A 19,016-nucleotide genomic window follows, 5' to 3' on the forward strand; every position below is an offset into this window, starting at 1 on the left:
CAAGACTTTCACTGACTTCGCAGTTTCCGCCCCTTCTAAGCTGCTGCTCTTCACACTGCTTCCTTGATTGGGTTAGCGGGCGCCATGCAATTTGGACACTTCTTGTTTATGGGCTAACACTTACCACGTACCAGCTTGACTTAGTATCAGCCCAGCCCAACCATTGGTGGGTGGCTGCTAGAACTGTCCACGGAGCGAACCGGCTCGACCCCATAATGTTATTATATAAAGAAACATTATATTATTTTTAATTTAATTTTTAAATATACTTTAAACTATTAATATAAAAATATATTTTAATATTCAATAATAAATATAAAATATAATATCTAAAAAAAATTTTAAATTATTGAAAAAAATTCAAATAAATTTTTATTCTTTTCTTACGTTTAATTAAATCTTGATACTTTTATTTTGAATCAAATAAGCCTTATGACTAATGGTTTTCATAATTAAAATGTCACTTTTCACTCTATACCATATGACATGTTATAATTAGTAATAAAATAATATATTGATATGTCATAATTAATGATAACGTGATATACTAATATCACATAATTACATAATTATATGATATTTTTTACCTTTCACATCAATATCACGTCAGATCTATGTGAGTATAAAATAATAAGTTTCATTCAATTAATAACAATTAGTCAATCATTATTCATAAGGACTTATTTAACTCAAAATAAATGTATAAAGATTTATTGAATGCAATACAAAATTAAAGATTTATTAAAATTTCCTTTAATAATTTATAAGTTTTTTTTTAACATTATTCCTAAATATAACTTAAATAGGCAAGTTGGCCTTAAATTTTCAAAGAATCAATCAAACTCAATGATCTCTTTGAACAACTATCCATTTTTATTTTTTCTTTTAATCAAGAAATTTTTTTCCCTTTTTTTAAAAGATAGAAGTTTGAAATTTAATAGTTTGGATAAAATTTTTTTAATTGTTACACATTTAATAAATTTAAGATTTATTGCAACATAATTACTTTAAAAAATGGAATAATTAGTAAAAAAAATTGTGACCCTTAAATAGAGAAGGAAAATACGGAGATAGAATCCTACTACTAGTTAGTAATAGCGTAATAAGAAACAAGCCAGTTCCATAAAAATATGATAAAAAATCTAATAGCCACACAATTGTTCATTGATAGTAACAACATCAATTCATGATAAAAGCAACAAACTTGAAACCAAGCTCTCCTTCTACTTAAAGTGAAAAGGTAAATAAATTTAAAAACATGAAACAAACACAAATTAACACAAATCAAAAAACGGAATTGCATCTTAATTGAATGAAAAATTGCAATCTAGTAGGCGTATTTATTTTACGGGCTTTACTCGATCCAAGATTGCCAATATAGTTTGTATGATAGTGAAATACCCCAAATAAATCGCTATCACACTCCCAGGAGTTATATAACCGACCGTTCTTGCACGAAGCTGTTTTATAGGCTTTAGAGAATACTGCATTAGATCCTTTCCGATTTTGTAGTAGCACAAACTTGTAACTCCCACCATAAGGTTGTTAATCATATCTGCCACAGCTGCATTGCTTCCCACTGTATGAGAAATAATCCCTCTTTTTACCAGTAAATTTACATCTTCAACAGCATCAACAAAAGAATTTAATAAGTGAATATAACCACAAATATAAGCTTCCTTTGGATAATGACATTGTTCAAAGACAATCAGGTTTCTTAAAAAAGTCTCAGTTTCATACTCCACACGAAGAGATGGGATTTGTAGTTCGTTGTCCTCAAATTTGACGTTAAGCAAGCAGTCTTCTACAGCTTTAAAATGAACACCAGCATCACGTAACATCGTTGCACTGTATGTGCTGTCAGTTCTCTCAACAAAGTTTGAGGGGCGAGTTCTCACTTGATAATATCTAATCAAATCCGTAAAGTGTTTAATCCCCTTCTCGTCTGATGCTACATATTCATCGACTTTGAAGTACAAGCAAGCAAGACGGAGAAAAGAGGGTTTATCAGAGGCAGTCAAAGCCAAGTTATATAGATCTTCGAGGACAAAGAACGGGAGTTGATTTTCTAGTAACATCAAATCCGTTTGAAGTTCAACATTGAACCATTCTCTATGGTTGACTTCATTTTCAAAGTTTCTCAAGAACAACTCAACGATAAAGACTGCATCATACAGTATCATCTTCATAAACTCGAAAGCCTTTGACTCAGTGGCCAAGGCAAATTGAACATCATAACACCGGCATATACGTTTTACTTGCTTTTTGACGTAGCTCTCAAGTTCGTTCAAAGTCTCCTTGGAAATCCTTTGCAAAAATTTCTCGTAATATCTCTGCTTTTGCCTCTCCATTCGACCCAAATTTGTCTTACCATGATGAAGAGGCCCTATTGAAATCAACTGTGGAGTGTAGGCTTTTCCGTTTGCTGCACGAAAACGACTAGGGACCTGATATATACAACACTCAGGCGCAGGCTCTAAGTCTTCTTCAGGGATATCAATTGCCAAATCTTGGGGTTGCTGGCTTTTTTCAATAAGTGGAGCAATTTCTTGGTCGGTGTTTGCCATATTTGCAACTTTTCTTCTCATGTAAACAAATGACAATATTTCTCAGTAGTTAGCAATAGCAGCAGAATTAATCAAGATTTAAGCTTTATTAAGTCCAACAGAGTATTTCAAACTTTAGATCTGGGACACTTATTAAGCCCTAACCTTGGATTTATTCCAAAAAAAATCTTAGGGTCAGATGTAGATGAAGCAACTTAATTTCATCAAAGGTGAAGCAATTAGCTAAAGGTAAAAGTAAAGAAAATTAATCAATACTGTCATAAGAATATAAGTACGTACCTCTGATGCCGGAGAGGAGAAGGAGGATCAAACCAGGAGAAACAGCTCGAAGTTCAAAGTGCGAAATGAGCCAACTTAGTTGGATTATTGAGTACAACAGGATATGGCAATTCTTGGCGTTGCAGTTTTTTACGATTCGAGAGTAATGAACAAGGGTTCTCTCAGATCCAACAAAGGAAAATGCCCACCATGTTTATTTAAGTCCCATACTTCGAATGCACATGTCTTCTAATTAAGAGTCAACCCTAAATTATTATTATTTAGTTTAGATTGCACATCATTCGATTAAGTCCCAACTTTCGATTGCACATCTTCATTGTTTTGTCTTTATCGTTTTGTTTGAAGTGACAAAAAATCATTGTTTAAGAGGTTGTTTAAAGTGATTATTTAGTTTTGATTTTTTTTTTCATTTTCTGTGTACTCTAATATGATATGTGTACGTTCTGCAAGGAGAATGCTATTTGCAGATGGCACATGGCTCATGGAATCCAAATTCAAAACTTGTGCAGGATTCCCCGGCTACCGGAAATAGAATGAAATATGTTAAAACCCTTCATAACATGTCAGGCAGCAAACTACCTTTGTATTCTGCAAATCCTTAATGGAGTGTGCTGGGTTGCCATTTTCATCTGGTTCTTAACTGCAGCCATTTGGTAATGGGTAGTCTAGGGACGATCTACTCCAGAATACCCCCTGCAAGTTCAGCATCATATCTACGGACTGCAAGCTCGAGTACTACAAGATCCAGGACAGGGTTTGCTTGGTCAGTTCTTTGCAGGGAACCATCTAGATGGCAACCGAGGAACATGGAGCCGTTCTGAGTTTACAGGACACCTCAGTGACAACAATTATCCGGTTCAGAATGTCCCTTGGTCTGACAGCATTATAAGTAAACTTGATCAGCTGCGAACTGAAAATTTCACACAGTTAAATCCAATAAACACAATAACTATAAAACAGGAACCAAAACTGAGCATGATAGTTGCCATGTTGTCTTCGAAGAATGTGGGCTCGTGAAACATTTGCTAGATGGTGACAACCCTGGGGTACTTAACGTAGCCTTTCGATTAGGCAATGAATAGACTTAAACTTTTCTAGCATTTATTCTTATCACCATATGCTCACTGTTCTCTTAACCATAAAATATTATTTATTAAAAAGGGTCAATTTTGCGAGGAAAATATTATTTTTCGGCGCCTCCTCAGTTCACATTATGAGGTAGTATATTACTATATTTCTTTGGTGTAGGTAAATATAAGGGTGACTAACAGGCAATATTTTTAACAAATTAAAAACTAATGAAAAATGTTTGAATTTTGATTTAGAATTCTTGACATAATTCCCTCTTTTCACACCAAAAAAGTCATTCATTGAAGAATGACAATGTTTCCCATAGTTTTTCATTTGTGGACTCACAACATTTTTTGGAAGTAATTAAGAGACGTGGAAGAAATGGATTCAAGTAGTGCAAAATTGTCACAGCATCTATATTAACAAAAGTAGGAAAGTAGGGTTGAAAATCAATGGCAATGTGTTTTTAGAGTACTTAACGTATGATAAATGAATGACAGAGACTAAAGTTCATCTTTCTTAGGAAAAATAAACGACTGAGACTGAGAGTAGAGTTAACTACTTGATAATTATGCAGATAAAGATGCAGAGCTGAACCACAAAGCTCGTTGCATTAACGTCATATAAGGCACTTAAAAGGAAAGAAAAATGGCCTTAAACCGAGGCTAATGAAACTCATTCATCCCCTGCTCTGGGACGAATTCCAAGTCCAGTTCTTGTACAAATTACACATTTAATAAATTCACAAATTTATTTTAATACTTTAGTTAGAACAAAGGAAATAAAGAATAATTAGTAAAAAAGGTTGTGGCCTTTGAATATAAGAAGTAAAAAAGAAAGAGAATGAGTCATGGTCTTACTACTGGTTAGTAGTTACATACAAGGAACAAGCCAATCCCATAAAAATATGACAAAATCTAGTAGGCATACAATTGTTCATTGATAAGGGCAACAAAGCTTGAAACCAAATTCTCTTTCCACTCAAAGTGGAAGGGCAAGTAAACTTAAAAAGTACAAAACAAACACACATAAAAAGATTGATTTTATTTGTCATTGAATCAAACACTGCAATCAAGTAAGAGTATTTATTTTGTAGGCTTTGCTCTATCTAAGATTGCCAATACGGTTTGTGTGAGAGTGAGTACCACCACGATGAAAGCAGCAACAGTAGCAGTTCCTCTCCAAAGAGTGTTGAAATAAACATGCTTCAAGGATGCACATCTACGATTCCAAGAACTTTTATAATGCCGGTTTAGTTTCAAACCGATTTCACCATAGAGCAAAGTTGATTGTACAACTCCCACAGCAAGTTTGTTAATCATAGTTGCCACAGCTGCACTGCTACCCAATTTATTGACAATAATTTGTTCTTTTATCAGTAAATCTACATCTTCCTTAGTGTCAATAAGAGAGTCTAATAGTTTAATATAACTACAAAAATAAGTCTTTTTTGGATAATAATATTGTTCGAAGGCCATCAAGTTTCTAAAACGAATCTCAGTTTCGTACTCGACATCAATAGTTAACAATTTTAGTAGACCCTTCTCAAAGTGTACCTGAAGCAAGCTGTACGTAGTAGATTCGAGCACATCATCCTTAACCGTATCCACAGACTGAAAACCTTCAAACTCAGGCCCATGAATCAAAAAACAATCATATGAAACACCATTAAACATAACACCAAAATCATGACTAACTTCAGTACATTTAAACTTAACACCAGCCTCATGCAACTTCGTTGCGTTGTGCATGTTGTGGTTTCCTACACGCATGTCATACGTCAACGGATAAGCCCTCAGCACCTGATATCTAATCAAATCTGTAAAGTGTTTAATCTTCTTTTCCTCGAATGATGGATCTTTTTTGATACCGAAGTACAAGCAAGCAAGATCGAGAAAAGAGGTTTTATCAGAGATGAAGAAAGCTAGCTTATATAGATCTTCAAGGACGAAGAACGGGATTTGATTTTCAAGTAACGTCAAATCCGTTAGAAGGTTAACTCTTAACAATGCACTGTTGTTTAAGAAATTGTAGTAGTCATCCTCCTTGTCATCTCTTTGGTTTAAGACGTGGTAGACATCCTCCTCATCATCGTTGCAGTCCTTGTCGGTGGATTTTTGTTTTTCCGCCCAATCCCTCAAGAAGAGCGCGATGATAAAAACTGCATCATTTGATATTATCTCAATAAGCTGAGAAACCTCCAAGTTACAGATAAATTGGACTTCATAACACCTGCATATACGTATTAAATGGGATTTGACGTATCCATGAAATTCTGTCAATCTCTCCTGAGAAGTGGTTTCCAAAAATTTCTTGTAACATCTCTGCTTCTGCAACTCCATTTGAGTCAAATTTTTGTCACCATGATGAATAGGCCCTATTGAAATCAAGTGAGGAGTGTAGGCTTCTTCGTTTCCTGCACGAAAACGTCTAGGGATCTTGAAAATACAACACTCAGGCCCAGGGACATCAATTGCCGGATCTTTGGGTTGGTCGTTGTTTTCATTTAGTGGAGCAATTTCTTGGCCGGTGTTTGCTGCCATATATGCACTTCCTTCTCATGTAAACAAACGACAATTAACATCGGTGAGCAATAGCAATGGAATTAATCAAGCCACACGTTTAGATTAAAGCCTTATCAAGCCACAACTTTAGATTTACCTCAAAAATACATAAGGTTAGATTCAGATGAAGGAACTTAATTTCATCAAAAGTGAAGCAATTAGCGAAAGATAAAAAGTAGATAAAATCAAAACCCTCATAAGAATAGAAATACATACCTCTGATGCTGAAGAAAAGGATCAAACCAGTAGAAACAGCTCAAGGTTCAAAGTGCGAGATTAACCAACTTGGTTTTGTTATTGAATACAACTGGTTCCTGTAAGTCTTGGCGAAAGTAATGAGCAAAGTTCTCTCACATTTAGAGAGGCAAAATGCCCACCTTGTTTTTAAGGTCCCATCCTTGGATTGCACAAGTCGTCTACGAGTCAATTTTTCGTACAAAAACTAATTGCTTGTTAGCTGTTAAAACTTATTTCTTGTAAGCTGTTAGTTGTCAGGTCTGTGGCTTTGGATGCCGGTCCAATCTCCATCCCGGGTCGATCCCACGCACCCGTGAATCACAATCGTCTGTGGGACTCGCTAGACCTGGCTGAGTGAAAGCATGGGTCCTACCCAAATTCTATCTACACTTGTCTCTCCATGCGAATTAATACTAGCCTAACAGGAGGAGTTCCTCCACCCTCGCATCATCAAAACATGTGGAAAAACAATTTCTCTCATTCAATTCCAACCCACTTTTCTGTTTTTTACCAGGGGAGCAGCTGGTTGATCATTGCATAATTGAATTACTCCAGGAACTACATGCCTTAAATTCAATGTACATGGCCACAAAGGCCAAGGGTAAAAGCATACGCAGCCCCACATTTGTCATATCGAAATTTTGTAGTGTTTTTCTGAGCTAACAACTCCACAGAGCAGGCTCCCATTCAACAAAAGAAAAGATTGTTGAGTCCTAGATCTCTCATGTTGAAACTTTGATTTGTGATTGCCTCTTCACCAATTCCAGCCACGTTAATTTCTATATTCGTGGGCCACATGGAGCTGGGAAAATTTTTACCGAAATGTTCAAGGACAAAACAGACCACAAATGGAGTTATACCTACTTGATTGTTCAAATTAACTCACCTTCTCCAGCAGAATCAAAACTCCTTCACAAAATCTTAACTGACATTTTCTTGAACCGTGGCCCAAACACCACCTGCCATATATGAACCCTTTGCGTAATGCAAATGCTAATTGTTTGATATTTGTAGCACTCCCTGTTCAAACTTTACGTACAAATTACTTACATCAAAGTTATCTCTAATAGTTTCAAACTTAACACCAGCCTCACGCAACATCATTGCGCTGTACATGTTGTTGATTCTCTCAATTGAGTTTGAAAGATAAGTTCTCACTAGAATGCATCTAGTTAAATCCATAAAGTGTTTAATTCCCTTTTTGTTGAATAAATTATCTTCGTTCGCGTTGAAGTACAAGCAAGCAAGTAATACCTCAAAATAAATTTGAATAAATTTATTCAAATTTTGTTGAATAAATTCTTTCAATGTCTCCTCGGAAGTCCTTTCCAAAAATTTCTTGTAATACCTCAGCTTTTGCCGTTCCATTTGAGCCAATTTTTCATTCCCATGATGAATAGGTTCTATTGAAATCAATTGAGGAGTGTAGGCTTTGTTGGTTTGCTTCATGAAAACGACTAGGACCTTTAAATACAACACTCGGGCACAAGCTCTAAGACTTCACCAGGGATTTCAATTTCCAAATCTTGGGGTTGGTAGTTGTTTTCAATTAGTGGAGCACTTTTTTATCGGTGTTCGCCATATTTGCAACATCCTTTTCATGTAAAACAAACGACAAGACTCACTAGTGAGCAATAGCAACAAAATTAATCATGCCCCAACTTTGGTTTTGGGATACTGGCTAAGGTTCAACTTTAGATTTACCACAAAAACCTGGGATCAGATCCAGATGAAAGATCTTAATTGCATCAAAAGTGAAGCAATTTGTTAAAGATAAAATAAATAAATAAATGAAATCAATAGCCTCTAAATTAAGAATAGAAGTACGTAGCTCTAATGCTGCAAAGGAGGATCAAACCAGATGAAACAGCAAACAGCTCAAGGTTCAAAGTGCAAAATGAGCCAACTTAGTTGCAAAGTGTTGAGTACAACTGGATCCGGTTAGTCTTGGCGTTTCAGTTTTATACGGCTGGCAGTAATGAACAACCTTCTCTCAAAGTTAACACAGGAAAATGACCACCTTATTTTAAAGACCCATCCTTTGATTGCACAAAATTATTGCGTTTTCCTTGTCTTTTTTTGCACGTGACAAAAAGTTATTGCTCTGTCAATACTTTATACCGAGATTTGACATCACTAGGCACACTTCTCCAGTCATTTATTTTTTGATAATACTTGGGGGTTATCAAAATTGTAACCCACCAACAGGGAATTAATACATAGTCAGAAATGAAATCACCATATACAAAACATATCTCAGAAGTCAGAAAAACATCACAGCCCCTTCCTTTTCAGCATCAAATAGAAAACAGCCCTGCCCCCTCATCCAATAAGTACCCATTCTGTGCAACTCTGGAAGAAGAGCTCAAATCATGTGCTCTCATTCTGCTTTCGTACTCCTGAAAATACTCACATGTACAGCATATATTTGTTAAATCTACATTGCATGGTATATGTTGTTGTCACCAGTAGAACAGGGAAGAGGCCATGAATCCTGCGGATAATTGTATGGAACGTGCAGCGAAGAGGCCATGGAACATTAGTCAATATTGCAATTTTGTAGCGTTTTTTCTGAGATAACCACTCCACAGACTAGGCTCCAACTCAACAAAAGAAAAAAAATTGCGGAGTCATAGATCTCCCATGTTGGAATTTTGATTAGTGATTTTCTCTTAACCAATTCAAAACATGTTAATTTCTATATTTGTTGACCACATGAGGCTAGGAAAACTTTCACCAAAACGTTCAAGGAAAAAACAGACCAGAAATGGAAGTTTACCTACTTGATTGTTCAGAGTGACTCACCTTCCCCATCAGAATCAATTCTCCACCACCATGAATTGTCTCTTCCTCCTTCAGACTTTCACTGATTTCGCAGTTTGCCCCCCTGCTAAGCTGCTGCACTTCGCACTGCTTCCTTGATTGGGTTGACTATCGCCATGCGGATTATTATTTGGACCCTTCTTTTTAATGGGCTAAAACATACCAGCTTAATTCACATCGGCCAAACCCAACTACAGGAGAGTGGCTGGTGGATCTCTCCATGGACCAAGTTATCAGCAGAAGCCTGCAGGCCTGATAGGACAGGCGGCCTGGATATGATTTTCTAGGCTCAGGTTCTACAAGGTTTGACCCAAGAATACTGTTATTTTTATTAATAAATACTTTATTTTATTATATTTTAATTCTAAAATATATTTTCAAATACTAATGTAAAATTATTTTTTATATATAATAATAAAATATATATAAAATGGGTGAGTTGGGCTTAAGTTTTCAAGGAATCAGCCAGACCCAAATTACCTTTAGTGATCGGTTGTCTATTTTTTATTCTCTCTTGTAATTATGAGCCTTGTTTTTAAAGTGATATAAGTTTGGAAAAAGCAATTTGAGATCTTGATTTTTTTTGTTTTAAAATTCTGTGTAAAACTTTTTTAATTATTACAAGTTAGAAATTTGATGGATTCTAAAATTTTATTTTAATACGATTACTTTGGACAAAAGGAGAATAATCAATAAGGAAAGATGTGGGTTTTGAATAGAACCAATCTAATCTCATAAAATTATGACATCTAATAGGAATACAATTGTTCCCTGATAAAAGCAACAAAGGTCGAAACCAAACCACCCTTCTACTCAAACGGTCAAGCAAATAAACTTAAAACTGCGAAATAAACACATATTAGTACAAATAAAAAGACTGATTTTATTTTGTGGGCTTTACTCGTTCCAAGATTGCCAATATAGCTTGCGTAAGAGTGAGTACCACCACAATAAAAGCAGCAACAGTCGCAGTTCCTCTCCAAAGATTGTTGAAGTAGACATGCTTCAAGGCTGCCCATCTATGATTCCAAGAATTATCATTGTACTGGTTTAGATCACGTCCGATTTTGCCATAGAGCGTAGTTGAATGTACAATTCCCACTGCAAGATTGTTAATCACATCCGCCACAGCTGCTCTGCTACCCAATCTATTGACAATAATTCTTTTCTTTTACCTGTAAATCTACATCTTCACTAGTGTCAACAAGAGAGTCTAGTAATTGAATATAACTACAAAAGTGAGCCTTATGTGGATAGTGACATTGTTCGAAAGCCATCAGATTTCTGAAACGAGTCTCACTTTCATACGCTACATCAATAGCTGGGAGTTTTAGCTCTCCCTTCTCAAAGTCTACGTCAAGCAAGCTGTTTATAGTATTATTAATTGTACTCCTACCAATCTTAAATATACCACTTTTAACACCAGTAAACTTCACACCAGCCTCATGCAACATCGATGCATTGTAGATATTGTGGATTCTCGACCGATCAATGTTTCGCGGACGATTACTCACTACTTGGTATCTAATTAAATCCGTAAAATGTTTAATCTCTTTTTCTTTCAATGATCGATCAGTATGGATATCGAAGTACCAACAAGCAAGTTCGAGAAAAGAGATACCAGAGTTAGGAAATGCTAGGTTATATAGTTCTTTAAGGACAAACAACGGGAGTTGATTTTCAAGTAACATCAAATCTGTTGGAAGTTCGACACTTAACAATGCTTTGCGGCTTAAGAAGTCATCGTCGGAATAATTTTCACTTTCCCTCAAGAAGAGCTCAATTATAAAAACTGCATCATGTAATATTATCTTCTTAAACTTGGGAGCCTCTAACAAAAGAATACACTGGATTTCATAACACCTACATATACCTTCTGCATGATCTTCGATGTAGCTCTCAAATTGTTTCAATGTCTTCTCACAAGTCCTTTCTGAAAATTTCTTGTAATATCTCAGCTTTTTCCGTTCCATTGTAGCCAAATTTTCGTTACCATGATGAAGAGGCCCTATTGAAATCAACTGAGGAATGTAGGCTTTTTGGTTTGCTTCACGAAAACAACTAGGGACCTTGTAAATACTGCACTCAGGCGCAGGCTCTAAGTCTTCTTCAGGGATATCAATTGCTGAATCTTTGGGTTGGTCGTTGTTTTCATTTAGTGGAGCAATTTCTTGGTCGGTGTTTGCCATATTTGCAACTTCCTTCTCATGTAAAAACAAACCACAATTCTCACTAGTGAGCAATAGCAACAGAATTAATCAGGTCAAGCCCCAACTTTCGTTTTCGGGCGCTTATAAGGGTTCAACTTTAGATTTACCACAAAAACTTAAGATCAAGTCTAGATGAAATACTTTATTTCATCAAAAGTGAAGCAATTTGCTAAGGATAATAAATAAATAAATAAATAAAAAATACACTATAAGTTGACAAAAAAAGTAATATAATTTTATAAATAACATAATAGTCGAATTCCAGATGTAGACATTGGCTTCAATAATTTATACATATCCAATGGAAGGCATTTTCAATATTTAAATATTAAACTATAATTGATCAATTTCATAGTAATTAACAATATATATTAGAAACTGGTAAGGATGTTCGACCCCATTCTTTGTGGTTGTGCATGGGGACCCATAACAAGCACATGAAAGGGACACCACCATTTTTATATATATTTTAAACTATGTTTTGGTCAAGTATGCTATGCTTGGATGAGAGGAACACTTGACCTGAAATTGGAAATATATATATATATATATATGTATATGTAGGCCCTTCAATCTCTTTTCCTATAATGCAAATGCCCTTCCAGGTTTTGCCAAAGCTAAGCTAAAAGATTCACTAATTATAATACAATATGAACGGTAATAAAGATCCTTTTTCCTCCCCACCTCCAAAGAAACAAAACCCACTCTTTTGCCAGGCGCCACAGATATCATATTCCTTCATTTGACTAAAGAGGACTAAATAATAGGCGACTCAGAAGTCATACCTCTACTTTCAACTCTTCAACCATAAATGTAAACATCATAAGGGTTTATTTTAATCTACGTTCATTGCCCTTATCATTTGCTCATCTTCCACAAAGAGTCCAAAGTAAAAGCGTAACAACTAAGTCGCCGACTTGTATGATTATGGACCGACTCTTTTTTTTGTCTCAATTCATTCATTTAAGTTAAATAATAATAAGTTGATTCTTTCGCTTTTCTTTTGCTTAGATTTTCTTATCCTTGGTTAAAATAAAATAAAATCATATATTTTTTCATACAACTATTACAAAATTAATAGAAAAATATATTTAATTGCTATCAATTACGAGATACTCAAATAATCAAGATTGGTTGCCCACCAGACTGACGGTCTCTTCCGTATAAATTAATAGCTACAACATTAGCCTACCCGTTTTCATTACAATGACATATGAGGCAAGTTTAAAATGGGACTAAAGTCTCCATCTCCGTACAACTTGTTTTGTCCGAAATCCAAAAATAAAATCTATCTGTCTAAAATATATTATTTTACATTTTGATCCATAAATTTATACACTTAATTGATCCATCTAAATAAAAGGGATCAATTAATATTAAATTAACATATTTAGTTAAATAAAAACGTAACAAACATATAAACTTTAGTTGTAAAATTTAGAGACTCTAACTTTGATTTATATATCATTTAATAATCCACAACCCAATTANTCCCCATTTTAATCAGTAAATTTACATCTTCAGCGACATCAACAAGAGAATCCAGTAGTTGAATATAACCACAAAAATAGGCCTCATTTGGATAGTGACATTGCTCGAAGGCTATTAGGTTTCTAAAAACAGTCTCAGTTTCATACTCCACACGAAAAGATGGGATTTTTAGCACTCCCTCCTCAAATTTGACATTAAGCAAGCAGTCGTCCACAGCTTTAAACCGAACACCAACAGCACGCAACATCGTTGCACTGTATCTGTTGTTGGTTTTCTCAACCAAGTTTGAAGGGTGAGTTGTCACTGCATGGCATCTAATTAAATCTGTGAAGTGTTTAATCCCCTTTTGGTCTAATGTTTGGTCTTCATCGACTTTGAAGTACAGGCGAGCAAGATGGAGAAAAGAGGGTTTATTAGAAGTAGCGAAAGCTAGGTTATATAGATCTTTAAGGAGAAAGAACGGGAGTTGATTTTCAAGTAACATTAAATCCGTTTGAAGTTCAACACTTAACCATTCTCTATGGAATAAGAAGTCGTTGACTTCTCTTTCAAAGTTCCTCAAGAAGTACTCAATGATAAAAACTGCATCATATAGTATCATCTCCGTAAACTTGGAAGCCTCCGACTCAGTCCTAAAGACAAATTGGACTTGATAACACTTGCATATACGATTTAAATGCTCTTGGATGAAGCTCACAAATTCTTCCAATGTCTTCTTGGAAGTCCTTTGACAAAATTTTTTGTAATATCTCTGCTTTTGCGACTCCATTCGACCCAAATTTGTCTTACCACGATGAAGAGGTCCTATTGAAATCAAAGTTGGAGTGTAGGCATTTTCTTTTGCTTCACGAAAACGTCTAGGGACTTTGTAAATACAACACTCAGGCGCAGGCTCTAAGTCTTCTTCATGGATATCAATTGCCAAATCTTGGGGTTGCTGGCTTTTTTCAATAAATGGAGCAATTTCTTGGTCGGTGTTTGCCATATTTGCAACTTTCCTTCTCATGTAAACAAACGACAACATTTCTCACTAGTTAGCAATAGCAGCAGAATTAATCAAGATTTAAGCTTTATTAAGTCCAACAGATTAAAGCCTTATCAAGCCACAACTTTAGATTTATCCCAAAAAAACATAGGGTTAGATTCAGATGAAGGAACTTAATTTCATCAAAAGTGAAGCAATTAGCTAAAGATAAAAAATAAATAAAATCAAAACACTCATAAGAATAGAAGTACATACCTCTGATACTGAAGAAAAGGATCAAACCAGTAGAAACAGCTCAAGGTTAAAAATGCGAGATGAACCAACTCGATTTTGTTATTGAATACAGCTGGTTCCTGTGAGGCTTGGCGAGAGTAATGAGCAAAGTTCTCTCACATTTACAGAGGCAAAATGCCCACCTTGTTTCTAAAGTCCCATCCCTGGATTGCACAAGTCGTCTACGAGTCAATTTTTCGTACAAAAACTTATTGCCTGTTAGCTGTTAAAACTTATTCCTTGTTAGCCTGTTAGTTGTCAGGTCTGTGGCTTTGGATGCGGGTCCAATCTCCATCCCGGGTCGGTCCCACGCACCCTTGAATCAAAATCGTCTGTGGGACTCGCTAGACCTGGCTGAGTGAAAGCATGGGTCCTACCCAAATTCTATCTACACTTGTCTCTCCATGCGAATTAATACTAGCCTAACAGGAGGAGTTCCTCCACCCTCGCATCATCAAAACATGTGGAAAAACAATTTCTCTCATTCAATTCCAACCCACTTTTCTGTTTTTTACCAGGGGAGCAGCTGGTTGATCATTGCCTAATTGAATAACTCCAGGAACTACATGCCTTAAAATCAATGTACATGGCCACAAAGGCCAAGGGTAAAAGCATACGCAGCCCCACATTTGTCATATCGAAATTTTGTAGTGTTTTTCTGAGATAACAACTCCACAGAGCAGGCTCCCATTCAACAAAAGAAAAGATTGTTGAGTCCTAGATCTCTCATGTTGAAACTTTGATTTGTGATTGCCTCTTCACTAATTCCAGCCACGTTAATTTCTATATTCGTGGGCCACATGGAGCTGGGAAAATTTTTACCGAAATGTTCAAGGACAAAACAGACCACAAACGGAGCTATACCTACTTGATTGTTCAGATTAACTCACCTTCTCCAGCAGAATCAAAACTGCTTCACAAAATCCTAACTGACATTTTGTTGAACCGTGGCCCAAACACCACCTGCCATATATGAACCCTTTGCGTAATGCAAATGCTAATTGTTTGATATTTGTAGCACTCCCTTTTCAAATTTTACGTTCAAGTTACTTACATCAAAGTTATCTCTCAAGTTACTTACATCAAAGTTATCTCTAATAGCTTCAAACTTAACACCAGCCTCACGCAACATCATTGCGCTGTACATCTTGTTGATTCTCTCAATTGAGTTTGCAAGACAAGTTCTCACTAGAATGCTTCTAGTTAAATCCATAAAGTGTTTAATCCCCTTTTTGTTGAATAAATTATCTTTGTTCGCGTTGAAGTACAAGCAAGCAAATCGGAGAAAAGAGGGTTTATCAGAGGTAGCAAAAGCTAGCTTCTATGGAGCTTCAAGGATAAAGAACGGGAGTTGATTTTCAAGTAATAACAAATCCATTTCGAGTTCAACTCTTAACCACACCTTATCGAATAAAAAGTCGTTGACTTCTTTTTCAGAGTTCCTCAAGAACAACTCGATGATAAAAACCGAGTCAAATAATATCATCTTCACAAACTTAGAAACCTCCAACTCAGTGTCAAAGACATATTCGACATCATAACACCTGCATGTGTCACTTACATGCGCTTTGATGAAGCTGGCAAATTCTTCCAATGTTTTCTTGGAAGTCCTTTTGACAAAATTTTTTATAATATCTCTGCTTTTGCCTCTCCATTCGAGCCAAATTTGTGTTACCATGATGAATAGGCCCTATTGAAATCAACTGCGGAGTGAAGACTTTTGGCTTTGCTCCACGAAAACGACTAGGGACCTTGTAAATACAACACTCAGGCCCAGGCACTAAGTCTTCTTCAGGGACATCAATTACCAAATCTTTGGGTTGGTCGTTGTTTTCATTTAGTGGAGCAATTTCTTGGTCGGTGTTTGTTGCCATATATGCAACTTCCTTCTCATGTAAACAAACGACAATTAACATCAGTGAGCAATAGCAATAGAATTAATCAAGCCACACGTTTAGAATAAAGCCTTATCAAGCCACAACTTTAGATTTACCCCAACAATACATAAGGTTAGATTCAGGTGAAGGAACTTAATTTCATCAAAAGTGAAGCAATGGCTAAAGATAAAAAGTATATAAAATCAAAACACTCATAAGAATAGAAGTACATACCTCTGATGCTGAAGAAAAGGATCAAACCAGTAGAAACAGCTCAAGGTTCAAAGAGCGAGATGAACCAACTTAGCTGGATTATCGAGTTTTATGGAGCAGAGAGTAGTGAATAAGGTTCTCCAAGAATAAAGGACAATGCCCACCTTGTTTCTTAAGTCCCAATTTTAATTCTTTGATTGCAGAGATCATCTAAGAATCAATCTTTGTACAAAATCAGTGCTTTTTCTGTCTTTTTTCTTTATGCTTTTCAAGAGGATGTTTAACGTGGGAATTTCTGGTGTATAAATTTTTCAAATATGTATCATGCATATTTGAAAATCCAGAGCCATTTAGTTTTGCATTTTTTTTTCATTTTCTGTCTACTCTAAGTATGATGTGTATGTTCTACAAGAAAAATGCTATTTGCAGAAAATCACAGTAACCCATCATTCATACCTCACTTATGAATTTAATTTATATATCTGCTTTCAAATTTAACCAATCTATTTGCAATATATTGCAACGAGTAACTTAAGTTTCATTTGGTTGATACTTTTTTCTGTTTACTGTAACATTTTGACAAAAAAAATTAATAAACTGTAAAAACAAAAATACAAATAATAAAGCATCATACAGAGCTTGCTTGCTATGTAGGTTTTGCATAACATCATTTGCTATAAAGATTATTTCGCTTCGGAATACTTTCCATCACAAATTCTTCAAGCTAAAAAGAAAGTCGAAAAGGAAACCCAAAAATGAAATAAATGGATATTTTTTATGTGGGACTTACATGAACTACATACATTACTAGGCAGTAGGCACATTTCACCCGTTATTGTCAGGAAACAGTATCATCTCAATGCTCCTAGTTTCAGGACGATGAAAGTTTCTAAGATGGCACATGGAATCCAAATTTCAGAACTTGTGCAGGATTCCCCAGTTACCAGAAGTACAATGAAATATGTTAAAACCCTTCACAACATGTCAGGCAGTAATCTACTTTTGTATTCTGCAGATGCTTAATGGAGGGTGCTGGGCGCAATTTCCATCTGGTTCTTAACTGCAGCCATTCGGTAATGGGCAGTATAGAGACCATCTATACTACAATTCCCCCTGCAAGTTCAGCATCAGATCTAAGGACTGCAAGCTCAACCAGAAGACCCAGGATAGGGTTTGCTTGGTCAGTTCTCTGTCGGGACCAGCCAGATGGCAACCGAGGAAAGTGGAGTAGTTCCGAGTTTCCAGCACACCTCAAGTGACAACAATCATCTAGTTCAGAATCTCCCTTGGTCTGACAACATTACGATCAAACTTGATCTGCTGCGAACTGAAAATTTCAGAGAGTCAAATTCAATAAACACAATAACTAAAAAACATGAAGCAAAACTGAGCATGATACCTGCCATGGTGTCTTCAAACAAATGTCTGCGCACGAAACATTTTTTTGATGGTGACAATCCTGGGGATACTTTACACAGCCTTCCGATTAGGCTGAAGCATTAAACAGAACAACCCAACATTTTCTATATAACACTGAATTAGAAATCAAAACACAGTATCCACACAAGGTAAACTCTGTGGCTTTGGATGCGGGTCCTATCTCCATCACTACCGCCTCCTCCACCTCCATCACTTGTCTCTCCCTCCTCCAGTTTGCCCCACCTCGAAGCTGTTGCACTTCGCACTGCTTCCTTGATTGGGTTGGCCGGCGCCATGCGGTATATTATTTGGACCCTTCTTGTGTAGGACCTTACACTTACCACACCAGCTTAATATCAGCCCAACTCAACCAGGTTACCTTCTGTCCACGGGCCTGACGTGATTTGGTCGGGTTGGGATATGATTTTTTAATTCTGGTCCGATTTAGTTCGACTTAAAAATATCATTATATTTTTATTTATATTTATTTTTAATTTTAAAATATTAATATAAAAATACTTTTTCAATATTTAATAGTAAATATAACTTAAATGGGTGGATTGGCTTAAGTTTTCAAGACGTCGATGGAATCCTCTCACCTCTAACGATTACCAATTCATTTTCTATTCTTTTTTTTTCTTTTGATCATAAAAACTTTTGATTTATTTTAATTGATAGAAATATAAAAAAATTTGAGATCTTGATTTTTTTATTTATTTTAACATTTCGTTTAAAGCTTTCTTAATTATTACAAGTTACAACATTAATTGATAAATTCAAGAATTTATTTTAATAAAAAGAAGAAGAAGTCAATCCAATAAAAATATGATAAAATCTAATAGGTAGATAATTGTTCATTAATAGGAACAGTACATGATAAGAGCAACAAACCTTGAAACCAAACTTTCCTTCCACTCAGGGTGAAAGGCAAATAAACTTAAAAATACAAAATAAATATAAATTAACACATATAAAAAGACTAATCTTTTATTTCAATTGAATAGAAT

At 35.5% G+C, this 19,016-nt stretch overlaps 4 protein-coding genes, 1 long non-coding RNA gene and 1 pseudogene across 5 annotated transcripts; all 6 read right to left on the bottom strand.

Moving 5' to 3' along the window:
- Positions 1,341-14,575, bottom strand: LOC108661445 (putative UPF0481 protein At3g02645). Its single transcript, XM_018118503.1, has 2 exons — positions 14,483-14,575; positions 1,341-2,580 (listed from the first exon to the last, which is right to left on the bottom strand). The coding sequence occupies exon 2, from the start codon at positions 2,565-2,567 to the stop codon at positions 1,341-1,343; it is 1,227 nt and encodes a 408-aa protein (XP_017973992.1). The 5' UTR covers positions 2,568-2,580; positions 14,483-14,575.
- LOC108663678 (UPF0481 protein At3g47200-like) lies at positions 4,826-6,901 on the bottom strand. The gene is made up of 2 exons (XM_018128941.1): positions 6,698-6,901; positions 4,826-6,471 (listed from the first exon to the last, which is right to left on the bottom strand). The coding sequence occupies exon 2, from the start codon at positions 6,458-6,460 to the stop codon at positions 5,003-5,005; it is 1,458 nt and encodes a 485-aa protein (XP_017984430.1). The 5' UTR covers positions 6,461-6,471; positions 6,698-6,901; the 3' UTR covers positions 4,826-5,002.
- LOC108661446 (putative UPF0481 protein At3g02645) lies at positions 9,016-11,730 on the bottom strand. The gene is made up of 2 exons (XM_018118508.1): positions 10,717-11,730; positions 9,016-9,117 (listed from the first exon to the last, which is right to left on the bottom strand). Exons 1-2 carry the CDS (start codon positions 11,728-11,730, stop codon positions 9,016-9,018), a joined length of 1,116 nt encoding a protein of 371 aa, XP_017973997.1.
- On the bottom strand, positions 13,220-14,227 carry LOC108661447 (UPF0481 protein At3g47200-like). Its single transcript, XM_018118512.1, has one exon. It carries the CDS (start codon positions 14,225-14,227, stop codon positions 13,220-13,222), a length of 1,008 nt encoding a protein of 335 aa, XP_017974001.1.
- Positions 15,498-16,305, bottom strand: LOC18614443 (annotated as a pseudogene).
- On the bottom strand, positions 16,309-18,385 carry LOC108660947. The gene is made up of 3 exons (XR_001926703.1): positions 17,990-18,385; positions 16,612-17,917; positions 16,309-16,386 (listed from the first exon to the last, which is right to left on the bottom strand). It is a non-coding gene; the product is annotated as an uncharacterized LOC108660947 (long non-coding RNA).

The sequence above is a fragment of the Theobroma cacao genome, chromosome 1 (assembly GCF_000208745.1).
Source record: "Theobroma cacao cultivar B97-61/B2 chromosome 1, Criollo_cocoa_genome_V2, whole genome shotgun sequence".
NCBI lineage: Eukaryota > Viridiplantae > Streptophyta > Magnoliopsida > Malvales > Malvaceae > Theobroma > Theobroma cacao.

Excerpts from the sequence above, each read along its gene's own strand:
- LOC108661445 (XM_018118503.1), bottom strand. The coding sequence starts at position 2,567 with ATGGCAAACACCGACCAAGAAATTGCTCCACTTATTGAAAAAAGCCAG.
- LOC108663678 (XM_018128941.1), bottom strand. The coding sequence starts at position 6,460 with ATGGCAGCAAACACCGGCCAAGAAATTGCTCCACTAAATGAAAACAAC.
- LOC108661446 (XM_018118508.1), bottom strand. The coding sequence starts at position 11,730 with ATGGCAAACACCGACCAAGAAATTGCTCCACTAAATGAAAACAACGAC. Across the intron at positions 9,118-10,716 it reads GTGAAGATGTAGATTTACAG|GAGTACGAAAGCAGAATGAG; the intron begins GTAAAAGAAAAG and ends GAGTATTTTCAG.